General features: G+C 36.8%; 1 protein-coding gene across 1 annotated transcript; it reads right to left on the bottom strand.

Moving 5' to 3' along the window:
* Nucleotides 1-1,703: 1,703 nt before the first annotated feature.
* On the bottom strand, nucleotides 1,704-10,579 carry agtrap (angiotensin II receptor associated protein). The gene is made up of 5 exons (XM_087800077.1): nucleotides 10,476-10,579; nucleotides 9,183-9,217; nucleotides 8,949-9,057; nucleotides 7,466-7,676; nucleotides 1,704-2,248 (listed from the first exon to the last, which is right to left on the bottom strand). Exons 1-5 carry the CDS (start codon nucleotides 10,500-10,502, stop codon nucleotides 2,118-2,120), a joined length of 513 nt encoding a protein of 170 aa, XP_087656203.1. The 5' UTR covers nucleotides 10,503-10,579; the 3' UTR covers nucleotides 1,704-2,117.
* Between the last annotated feature and the right edge of the window lie 3,792 nt (nucleotides 10,580-14,371).

Here is a 14,371-nt window from a genome sequence, read left to right as displayed (position 1 = left end):
TATTAATATAGTTCTAGTTACGAACTTCCTGTTGTGATCCAGGCTTTGAGGTAGAACGGTTACAAACCTACTAAAGTTCAGAGAGTATTGTCAAATAATACTTGTGAACCAGGTATAGTGAGTTGAATCTGTGTTATCTTTCCAGGTCACGTGACAGGATCTCGACCCAAGAACATAAACTCAACCTGGAACTTCTTTTTTTAAAGGCAGCCACAAAGAGACCCTCAGGGGTCCCCCAACCTTTGTTGCACCGCGGACCAGTTTAGTGTCTGCATTATTTTCACGGCCTACTGATAATACAAAATAAAAAGCCACGGCCTGCAAAAACTTATTGAAAATACATCTTGACATATACGAGTCGGCAAAAGCCCAGCCTGGTTTCTCTACAACAAGCTTTAGAGTTTGTTTCACCTTTTTCACTGCTTTTCATTGAGATAACTTGACCTAAATGTTACCTTGACATGTCAAAAGTCACAGGCTAATATGACTTTGGAGAAAATCCTTTTTTTTTCTTCTTTCAACTTAAAACATCTTTAGAGAATAATACTGTCCTAGACCTCCACAAAAAATCCCACTATAGGTTTTGATGAAATATCAAAATACAGGGTCACTCTCCTACAGAACAGGTACTTCTGTGTTGCAGCATGACGTTGTTTTTGTAGATGAAGATTCAGAAAATATGATTTGATTTGTATGTGATTTGTCTCCTTGGTTCAGATTCTTGATCCGTCTTGACTCAGATACGAAGGTTTAGTCGTGAAACATACACAAAAGTTCATCATCTGTCCTGATTAGAGTTTTTATTGCGGTCGATTAGAATCAACTTTCAATTAGCTGAAAATCTAAATTCGGTCTGAACAATCAATAGATATAAAAAATTGATGAATGAACTGATAAATAATTAAAAAAGGATTAGCAAACCTGGATTTAAATAGTATGACAGTGATAGTAAAGGATTACAAGGAAGACGCAACTGATTCAATGCTCTTAATTTGAAAGCCGAGTGTTCATTTCCTCCTATTAAATGGCGTTTGGGGAATTTACCGTAAAGTTCAGCGAGAATTCTCCAGATTTAAGTTTGGCTCAAGAGTGACGGCGTTAGACGAGTGATGCTGTAATGACAGCTAGACCCGCCTTTTGTTGCTTCTGATTGGTTAATATTGCGTCAGGCCTTCCGTGATTGGCTAGATTTACGCAAAACCAAAAACAATGTTTATTATGGTGAAAGTTTTTCAAATATTCTATTGTATTTTTCTTCTTCTTATCTCCATTTTTATACGATTTAAATTATAACTATTTCTGGTCTTAAATGTATCTGTAAATAAAGTAAGTAAGTAAGTAAGTAAGTAATTCTTATTTGTATAGCGCTTTTCCAGACCAGGGTCACAAAGCGCTTAAACAATCAAAACAATACTCAATAAAGTATATACTTTAAAGATCAAGATAAAACTGATAACACAACAGGAGTTCCAGAAAATCAAGGAAAAGCCTGAACAAATAAAGTCCTCCATTAAACAATGTATTTCAACAATAAAAAATATGCAGTAAAAACACTTTATATTTAAACTAATTTATTTAACAAAAGCTTTTCGTGATGGAAGAAAATGTAAATTCATCCTGACGTTTCACAAAACCTCCATTACTTTGTTGTGAAACCTTATTTTCTTTAGTTGTAAAAGATTCTCCGCCTCAATAGAATAGAATAGAATAGAAAAGCTTTATTAGAAAAGCAATGGAGATGAGACGTAGTTTGAGCTGAAAACCTGTGCCTCAAACTTTGTCTTTTCATTGTATTTCCGATCAGCGAAACTAAATAAGACCCTTAAGAACATTAAACACTTGGCAAATGAAAGCGTTATATTGACGACATACTGGTTGGTTTCAACACAGTTTGTGATGATGATTGTGCATCGAGAGATGAATTGATCTTCAACGATCTTCACATTCATTATTTTATTTTGGCAGTTTTTTCTTTTCAACCGCTTCAGGCGAGACGGTTACATCGTACCACAAATGTCTCTGTACATTAAAAAACTTCACGACAGTAGCAACAGCATTGGATCGGGTGGGTCAGCGTTTGTTTCCCTGCAGAGGTACTTCCATCACGTCCAGGTCTCTCAGTAGACTCGCGGCTGTTTACTGTCCTGGGCCTGGTTGAAGGGGTTCGCCGGGGGTGGGGGGGGCGACTCCTCCTGCTGGTCGATCGACTGGTAGGCGTCTCTGTTGTTGCGCGTCACGGTTGGAAAACCTACGCAAGAAATCAGATTGTTTAAAAAAAAAAAAAAAACACAATAAAAGAAACAAATTACTTTGTGGAAAAATACTTTTAGATTATTTTTTTAGTGGTTTTATCATCACATGTTAAACTGTTAGCGTTAGCAACATTAGCATCACATAGGTAACTATTTCTAACCTGAGTTATAAGAGTTACGAAAAAAAAGTTTCAAAACACAATTTTTTAAGGTTTGTTTTAAATGCTAAGCTACGCTACATGTTATGGTGGCCCTCGAGCAGATTCCACGCGGCCCCTCACCCTCCTTTATAAACTACATAATTCAACCAAAGAATGTCAAATAGACGCCAAACAACATATTGTGAGTCAATAAAAACATTGTTTTTTTCATTGATGTTGTGTCTCTATTTGTTGTTGTTGTTGTTTACTGGTTGAAGATGTAACCAGGGCTTGGAAAATGATTGAGGGCCCCTCGCCAATAATATAGTCAGGGTTAGTCAAATTATAAATCTGGTAAACAATTTTTAAACAAAATGTATCAAAGTTTTTCAACTTAATTTTAAGATGTATTAATTCATTAATATTCATTTCAAGATATAAATCTTAATTTGGTGTTTTATTGCGGAATCCAAAGCCATTATATTTGCTCTTTGTCATCCCTTGCCCTTTATTTGCACTTTGTTCTTGTTTTTATGAAACTATCGTTGCACTATTATCCATCCATCCATCCATCCATCCATCCATCCATCCATCCATCCATCCATCCATCCATCCATCCATCCGTCTGTCTGTCGATCCATATTTTTTGTTCGAGTTTCACAATGTATTCAATACAATAAGTAAATAATTTTATTATTAGTCACTTTGTTGCCACATCATTTTTAAGTACCAATTTTAAAGTGTACTTTTTACACCTTAATATTTGCACTTTGTTCTTGTTTTTATGAAACTATCGTTGCACTATTATCCATCTATCCATCCATCCAACTGTCCGTCTGTCGATCCATATTTTTTGTTCGAGTTTCACAATGTATTCAATACTTTATATTAAAAAGTAAATAATTTTATTATTAGTCACTTTGTTGCCACATCATTTTTAAGTACCAATTTAAAAGTGTACTTTTTACACCTTAATATTTGCACGTTGTTCTTGTTTTTAATAAAACTGTCGTCTGCTTTATCCATCCATCCGTCCGTAAGCCTGTCCGTCCTTCCATCCATCTTTTGACTTTTATTTTTATTGTCATCAACCTATTTTTTGTTTAATTTTAAATGATATATTCAATAGTTTTTATTAAAAGATTGTACATTTTATTATGCGTCACTTTGTTGCCACAATATTTCTAAGTACCATTTTGTAAGACAGTAATACGACTATAATCTTCATGACATTGAGTCAAACCCAGTTTTTAATCCAGATTCTATCACAAGTCGCGGCTGATTAGACGATACAAACACGACACCGTCTGAATTAATCCACGAGTTCGTCGTCGCAGATGAAGACGAACCTACGATTCAAATCCTCGTCTATTCTTAGTGGCGACGAACAAAAGAAACTTCTTCTGCGAACACATATTTGTGACCCAGTTGTATCTGGTCCGACACCTCCCGCGGTTATATATATATATATTTATATTTATATATATATAGACCCGCTGAGGGAAACTGGATTCACTGATGTCGGGCTGAAGAGGAAGAGCTGCTGGACTGAGGAGGGAAAAAAACCCTCATATTAGAAATTCAAACTCCCTTTTTTCTGTGGCTCTCGGAGGGGCTGCTGAGTCTACTTTATCACCCTCACGCTGGCTCGGACCCAGAGGCTCCGGCACCGAGTGAAAAACAGGTTATTTTGAAGAGGCCGCAGAGGAGGAGCTGATCCTCACGGGTAACACGGCTATTCTGGGGAGTTTCCAAGAAGAAAACGTCTGAAAAAATGTCCAGAAACAAGTCGTGAAAACATCTTTAGATGCTAAATACTATTGATATTTCGTTTAAACTTTCATTTTAATTAAATTAAAGATAAATATCAGGCCAGAACATTATGACCACCTATGTCTCAGATACAAACTCCGCAGTCTCATGCGGAACCTTAAAAAATGGGTCGTGCTGATTAAACTGGCTAAAAAAAGAAGCTTTAACTTTGTGTAGAAAAAAACAACAACAATGCATCATGGGATTTAAAAATGAATTAAACATGCATACAGTTGAATACAAATCACACACGAAGGAGATAGAAATTAACTCTAATAATGTCAGACGACAAAGAAGCCTATAGTGTTCTTTGGTTTGATTGACGGCCTTACTTCCTGTGTGTCGGGGTGAGGGGGGGGGAGGAGGACGGGGGAGGGCGGCCAAGGGGTGAGAAGGAGGAAGAGGCGAGGAGTCAATAGTGTCGGCCAATAAATGCACTGTCAGCACTGTCCGTCGTACAACGACTGTCCACGGACGTCTCAAAGTCTGAGAGGCCGGAGGAGAGGAGGAGAGGAAGAGGAGGAGGAGAGGAAGAGGAGGAGGAGGAGGAGAGGAAGACAAGAGCAGACGTCAGAAGAAAGTCAAGGGAAATTAAAAACATTGGGATGAAAACTTTTGGTGGTGAAAGATTGACAAATGCAATAATGGAAAATGACAGATGACACTTACAGTAAGTTTGTCGCAACAGGAAGTAAAAAAAAACGGGAAAAAATATATAATAATAAATAGTAACTTCTAACTTCTTATATTTAATACATTTAAAGTCATTTTTAACAATAAACATGGTTTCATCCTTGAATGTAGCCATTAGTATGATCATGTTTTTGTGGCAAATTTAATCCTTGTTACATCGAGACACAAGTATTTTATCCGATATCAGTTCCTAAAACAAACGTTTTAAAATAAATAAAAAGCAACAAAAACAATGTATTTCAACCATAAAAATATGCAGTAAAAACACTTTATATTTAAATGCATTTATTTAACAAAAGCGTTTGTTGATGGAAGAAAATGTAAATCCATCCTGATGTTTGAAAGTCATGATTGCAGGGAACAGCAGGAGCAACACTTTAACAATCAGTTCAATAAAATGAGACGTTTTATAAACACGCTCGTCCATAAATCAAGCTCCACCTGCTGTTTGTGTAAAACTTGTAGTATTTTTAAGATCGTACGAGTATCAAGGGCTGACAAAAACATGCCATTTGCTCACTAAAGTGGTTTTAATACGTTTAAATTTCAAATGATCTAAAATAGAAATGCAATTTTAGAAGCACAATATTTTATATAGATAATAAATCATAAGGAATATATGTGTAGAAAGAGATTGTGACACTTTTAATTAACGAAGAATTGAAAAAAGACGAGTTTTATATTCCTTAAAGGTCAACTTATGTGAAAAACTAACTCTTCTGACTCACATTGAGTTATTCCTCATCTGAAATCTGGGCGAACGAGAGGTTACGAGAGTACATTATGACGTAATAATGGCTTCTTTCTTCCAGCCAGCTGTAATCACGCCCGCTTTGTTTATACAACGGATCCCTTGGAGACTTCCGGGATTGATGACGCGCATTGACAAACCTCCATGCTTGACTAATCACAGCAGAGTGGGTGTGGTCAACAAGATTTCATCTCCAGAAAAACAAAGTGTTTTCAGTTGGCAGAGCTTAAGATCAATTAAACACAGACTTGAATCTCCTCGTTAACAACTTTAAAATGTACTGATCTAATCCAAGATGGAGGACGACGACGGCGTGATGTGTCGTCGGGATCAGAGACGCAGCAGGAATGTCACGACGAACCCGGGAAGAAAGGATTTTCTGGACCGAAGCGTTTAAAGTCTTGTGACAGTGATAAATTCCTTCAACACGGGAAATATTTATCAGCGTTTTCACAGTCGACCCAGTTTGTGCCGAGACTTCAACTGAACGCCAAAATAAACTCACTTCACGCTGGAACTCTTACTCCAGGTTTGTCACTTCTGACTTCGGCTCAGATCGCGAGAGAAACTTCAGAAACGTGTAGAAAAGAAGTTTGGAAAGATTCCCGGAAAATATGAACTGGATAGATCTGGGATTAAATGAAGTTCTTTAGTTCCTGCGTCGATTTATTGATTCGTTTGGAATAGACTTATCCTAATAGCATAACATACTTACGTAATAGTAGCAAATATTTCAATTCTAGCACAACATAGTCACGTAATAGTAGCAAATACTTCAACGCTAGCAACTGATAATCCGGTAATAGTAGCAGATACTTCAATGCTAGCAATTAATACTCTCATAATCGAGGTAATAACATCTATTCCAGCAAGATACTTGTTGTATTAGTGAATGTTTCAATGCTAGCGATTGATAATTCGGTAAAGGAAGCAAATACTTCAGTGCTAGCATCTGATAATCCGGGAATAATAGCAGATACTTCAATGCTAGCAACTGATAATCCGGTAATAGTAGCCACAACTTCTATTCTTGCACTCGTTATATTAGTGAATGCTTCAATGCTAGCAACAGATACTCTCGTAATAGTTACAAATACTTAAATGCTGGCAACAGATACTCTTATAATAGTAGAAAATATGTCAATACTAGCAACAAATACTCTGGTAACCGCACCAAACACTCTAAAGCAAGCACAACATACTTTCTAAATAGAAGATAATACTTCTATGCTAGCAACAGAAACTCTTGAAAAAGTACCAAATACTTTAACACTCGCAACAGATACTCTAGTAATAGTAGAAAATATTTCAATGCTAGCAAAAGATTAAAATACTCTAAAGCTAACATAGAGTACTCTTATAGTAGTGAATAATTATCCAATGCTAGCACAAGATACTCCGGTAACAATAGCAAACATTTCTAGGCTAGCATCAAATAATACAACTAAAATACATCTTAATACTTCAATGCTAGCACCAGATTCTCCGGTGTACGTAGCAGATACTGTAGCAACATCTGACAGGAATTGACAAATGACAAAAAAGAGGTGGAAATTATTAATGCTATGACAAAGATTTTTAAATAATAGAACATGATAGAACTTTAGAAAACAAAGTCGACATTGTAGTAAAATCAATTAAAAAGCTATGTTTTCCTCAATAATTGAAGGTCAGATACAACATATTATTTCATCACATGCAGGTCAGGCTCGCTCAGCAGACCCTGTCATGTGAGAAACACTCGTAAAGGTACATTCGTCGCGCCGCGAACTCTTTCACGCTCGATTTCACGCTCGATCCGAAGCCGTAACGCTCACCGAAGTTGACGTTGTAATCGCCGCCGCGCTCGCGGTACATCTGGTACACGAAGAAGCAGGAGGCGGGTTTGAGCAGCAGGTTGAGGATCGCCATCCCGACGCTGAAGCGAATCACGTCCCTGTGGTTGTCGATGGACACGTCGTTCAGAGGGTAGAAAACTCCGAAGTGAATGATGTCCGTCAGTATCGTGATGGTCAAGCCGGCGAGAAACTGCACAAGTACACGACACAAGTAGAGCTTAGAAGTAACTCAGTCCACACATTAGTACATGGTTTCTGTGAAGAACAATAATAATACATTAATTAATAAACAGATATATAAACGATAACAACACTTTCTAATAGCTCTCAAAGTAGTGAAAATTTAATAAAACACATCAAAAAAATGTTTACCTGTCCATCTTGATCAGTCCAATTAGCCTTAGTTTAGCTTTTAGAAAACGTTAGCTTAAAAAAATAGGTTAATTACAATAATAATAATACATAAATTAAAGAACAGATATATAAATAATAACTAAACTTTTAGAAAGTTCTAATAGTAGTGAAAACTAAATAAAACACATAAAAAAGGTATTTGTGGTCCATCTTGATCATTCCAATTAGCTTTTAGCAAACGTTAGCTTAAGAGCTAACAAGGCAAAATGAATATAGCAAAAAAATGGTTTAATTACAATAATAAAAAATAAATTAATAAACAGATATATAAATAGTTCCAAAACATTTTAAAGGTAGTGAAAATTAAATAAAACATGTAAAAAGATGTACTTGTTCAGTCCAAATAGCTTTTAGCAAACTTTAGCTTAAGAGCGAACAAGGCAAAGTGAATATAGCAAAAAATAGGTCAATTACAATAATAATTAATTAATTAATAAACAGATATATAACATATACATATACATATAACAACACTTTTTAAAAGTTGTAGTAGTAGAGATAACTAAATAAAACACGTTATTAAAAAAAACAAACATTTTTACTTGTAGTCCATCTTGATTAGTCCAATTAGCATTAGCTTAGCTTTTAGCAAATGTTAGTATAAGGTCTAACAAAGCTAAATGAATAAAGCTAAAAAAAAAAAATAGGTTAATTACAATAATACAGTAATGTTTAGTACTAAAATCTCACTAGTATTAATGTTATCCATTTGACTGAAGAATATTTTATTTATCAAGTTGTTTCTTGACAAGCTAGTTACGCTACAACACGATTAGCTCTGTTGTAGTCGATAAAAATGCTAAAAAAAACTCTGAATATTGTGACGGTTATTCACATGTTGTAGACGCGTTAACTTAGTTTGCTGATTGTATTTTATTAAAGTAATTAATAAACGTTTTGCTAACTGAGCTAACATGCTATCCATATTCAACTGGCGTTCAGTGTATAAAATAGTCGTATTTATGTGATTTTATTATTATTTTATGTTAGTATCCAAGTGTATAATCTGCTCTAAATGTGCTTTGGTCGTACAAAAGTAAAAACCCACCATGACCACGGCGTCGATGGAGTCTCTCTGAGCGATGGCCCAGACCCCGACGGCCATGACGCTGAAGTTCCCCCAAGCGTAGGACCAGGGCGGCCACGCCATGCAGCCCCTGACACACACAAAGACACACACACACACACAAAGACACACACACACACACCGTGTCATACGACGACAACACAAGAGGAGAGAAATTCCTCAGGTTTGTGCAGAAACAGCAGCGTCAACACTCACCACACTGTGAGCAGCCAGTGAACCAAGACGATCGCCTGAAACCATGAGAAACAAACGTTAAATATCAGAAATAATTCGACTTATTGTCAACGTTTGTCGTTCCTGACGACACAAAGGATTTTCACGTTCGTGGCTCTTTTGTTCTGTTTTGTAAATATGTTTATTTGTTGAATAATAACTATTATGGGATGGATTTTAATCCCCTTAAACCAATTATTATGTTAATTATGATGCAGAAATAGTGAGAATATAGTTAATTTAATTCATTTTTTTGTAAACGTTCATCTGTTTATTCTGTTCAATGTTTTTACACCACTTTTTATTCTTCTACTCTCACATAAATACTCTCTTTGCATGTTTAATATTCGTTTATTTATTCCTCATGTTATGCCCAGAACCATCAGGGCCTCACACTAGAACCTAGTTATGTTCAATATTACCCTGTTTTTGTCACATTTCACGCATGTTTATTCCTAATTCAAAACTTAACCTTTCATTGATAAGGACTCACACTGAAGACACAACATATTTAGCCTCAAATTATATTATATTTTCCATCCAAACACATAAATAATTAAACACAATAAACTTACTATGCAGACAAACACACATTCAACGTCGATCCAACACTAACTAATATTTTCAGAATTACTTTGAAAAGACTTAATCAAAACTACACACACAGACACAGACACAGACACACACACACACAAAGATACACACACACAGACAGACACACACACACAAAGACACACACACACACAGACACATACACACCCCCACACGCAAACAGACATATACACACAAACACACACACACACACACACACACACACACACAGACACACACACAGACACATACACAGACACAGACACACACACACACACACACACACACACAAACACAGACACACACACACAGACACATACACCCCCACACACATACAGTCACACATACACACACACACAGACACATACACATACACATACACACAAACACAGACACACACACACACACACACAGACACACACACACACATACAGTCACACATACACACACACACAGACACATACACATACACATACACACAAACACAGACACACACACACACACACACAGACACACACACACACACACACACACACACACACAGACACACACAGACACACACACACACACACACACACAGACACACAAACATACACAGACACACACACAAACAGACACATACACACACACACACACACACACACACACACACACACACACACACACACACACACACACACACACCTTCAGATTAATGGCAGGAATCTCCATATTAGTCCTTCTGCTCCAAACGTGTGCGAGTCGCTCCAGCTTCGATGCTTCAGAGACACAACATGGAAGTGACACAAGTTTCCTGGTTTCACACACTTTTGTGTAGCTCTCTGTGGCTCAAACACAAACCATGTGACACAACCCTGATCCTGGTCATGTGACTGGCCCCTCCCACCTCCTTCACCCCCCCTTAACTTCCCCTTAACTTCCCCTTAACTTCCCCTCAAACATGGAGGAAAAACCACAAGAACTTCTCAGAAGTTTGGTTCGAATATTAACTTTGAAAACAATAATCTCATCAAATATATCAATAAAAAGAATAACTTGATTTTAAAAGTATATTTTAAACTTAAACGTGAGATATTTGTGTCTTTTGTTTGTGGGGTCACTTGTGTTCAGGGGTCACGCTGCGTCTTCCTTTCATTGGCCGGTCGCTCATGAAACGAGCGACCGCATTGGTCGACCACACGGGGTCACGTGACCAAACGAGGAAGTAGGTTTTCGGGAATATTTTCGTGAATCACTTTCTGAAGAACGACGTCTCTGATCCTGTTTCTCTCACATGTTCCTTTCATCTGAGATCCTGACTTTCATCTGCAACACTTTCTTCTTCTTTCTTTTCCACACAAAACTTTTGTCACGAAACTTGTTTTTTCCCTCATTTATGTCAATCATTCTGTGCTTTGAAGTCACTTGTAACAAAGACCTTCTACTCCAGGTCTCTTGTCGACGACTTTGCTCCTGTTTTTAACAAACACAAATACTTACAAACATCTTTAGAAAACAGCAAAAAATAACAGAACAAAAAAAAACACTTCAAGGTCACGGAAACATTGACCTGTGACCAGAATATCTTGGACAGGAAGTTATGAAATGTTCACCAAATATAAACTGATTTTAATCAAACCATCAGACGGACCACATTAATTAGCTTGGCGGCTTGGATTTGGTCCCCAGGCCATGAGTTTGGAGTTTTAGTTTGACTAATTTTCATGAGTTTTTATTATTTGACTAAACTTCACTGAAACTATTTTCTCGACGTGTCAAGAGTCATATTATCATCTCTTCTTTCTTTTCTTCTTTTCCTCCCTCATCTTATTCATCCTTTTCTTCTTCTTACTTTTCTTCTTTTCTTCCTTCCTCTTCTTCTTCATCATTTTCTTCTTCTTACTTTTCTTCTTCTCTTCCTTCCTCTTCTTCTTCATCCTTTTCTTCTTCTTACTTTTCTTCTTCTCTTCCTTCCTCTTCTTCTTCATCATTTTCTTCTTCTTACTTTTCTTCTTCTCTTCCTTCCTCTTCTTCTTCATCCTTTTCTTCGTCTTAATTTTCTTCTTCTCTTCCTTCCTCTTCTTCTTCATCCTTTTCTTCTTCTTTCTTTTCTTCTTTTCCTCCCTCATCTTATTCATCCTTTTCTTCTTCTTACTTTTCTTCTTTTCTTCCTTCCTCTTCTTCTTCATCATTTTCTTCTTCTTACTTTTCTTCTTCTCTTCCTTCCTCTTCTTCTTCATCCTTTTCTTCTTCTTACTTTTCTTCTTCTCTTCCTTCCTCTTCTTCTTCATCATTTTCTTCTTCTTACTTTTCTTCTTCTCTTCCTTCCTCTTCTTCTTCATCCTTTTCTTCGTCTTAATTTTCTTCTTCTCTTCCTTCCTCTTCTTCTTCATCCTTTTCTTCTTCTTACTTTTCTTCTTCTCTTCCTTCCTCTTCTTCTTCATCCTTTTCTTATTCTTACTTTTCTTCTTCTCTTCCTTCCTCTTCTTCTTCATCATTTTCTTCTTCTTACTTTTCTTCTTCTCTTCCTTCCTCCTCTTCTTCATTATTTTCTTCTTCTTACTTTTCTTCTTCTCTTCCTTCCTCTTCTTTTTCATCCTTTTCTTCTTCTTACTTTTCTTCTTTTCTTCCTTCCTCTTCTTCTTCATCCTTTTCTTCCTCTTACCTTTCTTCTTTTCTTCCTTCCTCTTCTTCTTCATCCTTTTCTTCTTCTTACTTTTCTTCTTCTCTTCCTTCCTCTTCTTTTTCATCCTTTTCTTCTTCTTACTTTTCTTCTTTTCTTCCTTCCTCTTCTTCTTCATCCTTTTCTTCTTCTTACTTTTCTTCTTTTCTTCCTTCCTCTTCTTCTTCATCCTTTTCTTCTTCTTACTTTTCTTCTTCTCTTCCTTCCTCTTCTTTTTCATCCTTTTCTTCTTCTTTTCCTCCCTCTTCTTTTTCATCCTTTTCTTCTTCTGACTTTTCTTCTTTCCCTCCCTCTTCTTTTTCATCCTTTTCTTCTTCTTTTCCTCCTCTTCTTTTTCATCCTTTTCTTTTCCTTCCTCTTTTTTTTCCTGCTCTTCTTCTACTTTTTATTCCTCTTCTTCCTTTTCTTCCTCTTCTTTTCTACCTCTTCTCCCTCTTCATCTTGTTACTCTTCCTTTTCCTTTTATTCTTCTTCTTCCTCTTCTTTTTCTTCCTGCTCTCTTTCTTCTTCCTTTTCTTCTTTTTTTTAATAAATAAAAACACCCTTCAGACAGTACTAATCAATCTATGAAATGTTCACATAAAAAAAGTTTTTCATTCCCTCAGGGATGCCTCAAGGACCTGTCCTCGGCCCCTTCGCTCAGCAGGTTCGAGTCACTCAGAGTTCTGACCAGGTTTAACTTCATCTTTTCCTTTTCTGTTCCAGTTTTCATCTTTTTTTCACGTTTTATTAAGAAATGATGCAACATTCCTGCAGAAGCTTGACGAGGTGTTGATGAAGCGGTTCTGTCTGGACCTGGACGGGTCTCATCCATCTCTGCTGCAGACGAGCCTCAGTGAATCAGATCTTGTTGGTGAATCAGCTTCAGCTGCTCCGTGATGAAGAAGATCCTCAGAGGACGTTTGAACAAAAGATCGTTTTATGGTAAATATCAGTAGAATCGACTGTTTTTCTCTATTTGAACGACAACCTTTTGGTTTCTGTAATATCACATTAAAATATTCATAATTCAACTATATTAATACAAAAATAACATTTAGAATTAATTGTCACTTCAATCTTAAAGAACCATTTTAAAAGTACTTCACGAAAATCCCACAAAAATAAAACGGTTATTATGGTTTTATTTAGTTTTTATTAATTTAAATAACTTTTTGTTGAAAGTGTTTTTGTTTTTCAATTAAAGCATATTTTTTTTATTAAAATGTTTTATCCCTTGTGTTATCTCAGAGTCAAGGTGACACGAAAGGCCCGAGAACAAATGTCTTTGTGTTATCCCTTGTGTTATCTCAGAGTCAAGGTGACCCGAAAGGCCCGAGAACAAATGTCTTTGTGTTATCCCTTGTGTTATCTCAGAGTCAAGGTGACCCGAAAGGCCCGAGAACAAATGTCTTTGTGTTATACCTTGTGTTATCTCAGAGTCAAGGTGACCCGAAAGGCCTGAGAACAAATGTCTTTACGTTATCCCTTGTGTTATCTCAGGGTCAAGGTGACCCGAAAGGCCCGGGAACAAATGTCTTTGTGTTATCCCTTGTGTTATCTCAGGGTCAAGGTGACCCGAAAGGCCTGAGAACAAATGTCTTTGTGTTATCCCGTATGTTATCTCAGGGTCAAGGTGACCCGAAAGGCCCGAGAACAAATGTCTTTGTGTTATCCCTTGTGTTATATCAGGGTCAAGGTGACCCGAAAGGCCCGAGAACAAATGTCTTTGTGTTATCCCTTGTGTTATCTCAGGGTCAAGGTGACCCGAAAGGCCCGAGAACAAATGTCTTTGTGTTATCCCTTGTGTTATCTCAGGGTCAAGGTGACCCGAAAGGCCTGAGAACAAATGTCTTTGTGTTATCCCTTGTGCTATCTCAGTGTCAAGGTGACCCGAAAGGCCCGGGAACAAATGTCTTTGTGTTATCCCTTGTGTTAT

Source organism: Callionymus lyra, chromosome 10, assembly GCF_982586985.1.
Source record: "Callionymus lyra chromosome 10, fCalLyr1.hap1.1, whole genome shotgun sequence".
NCBI classification, from domain to species: domain Eukaryota; kingdom Metazoa; phylum Chordata; class Actinopteri; order Syngnathiformes; family Callionymidae; genus Callionymus; species Callionymus lyra.
The sequence above is the reverse complement of the archived record's forward strand: the minus strand, read 5'-3'. Positions and strand labels throughout refer to the sequence as shown.

Coding starts and splice junctions, on each gene's coding strand:
- agtrap (XM_087800077.1), bottom strand. CDS start 10,502: ATGGAGATTCCTGCCATTAATCTGAAG. Junction 9,218..10,475: donor TTCCTGCCATTAATCTGAAG/GTGTGTGTGTGT, acceptor TCATGGTTTCAG/GCGATCGTCTTGGTTCACTG. Junction 2,249..7,465: donor CGATTACAACGTCAACTTCG/GTGAGCGTTACG, acceptor TTTCTTGCGTAG/GTTTTCCAACCGTGACGCGC.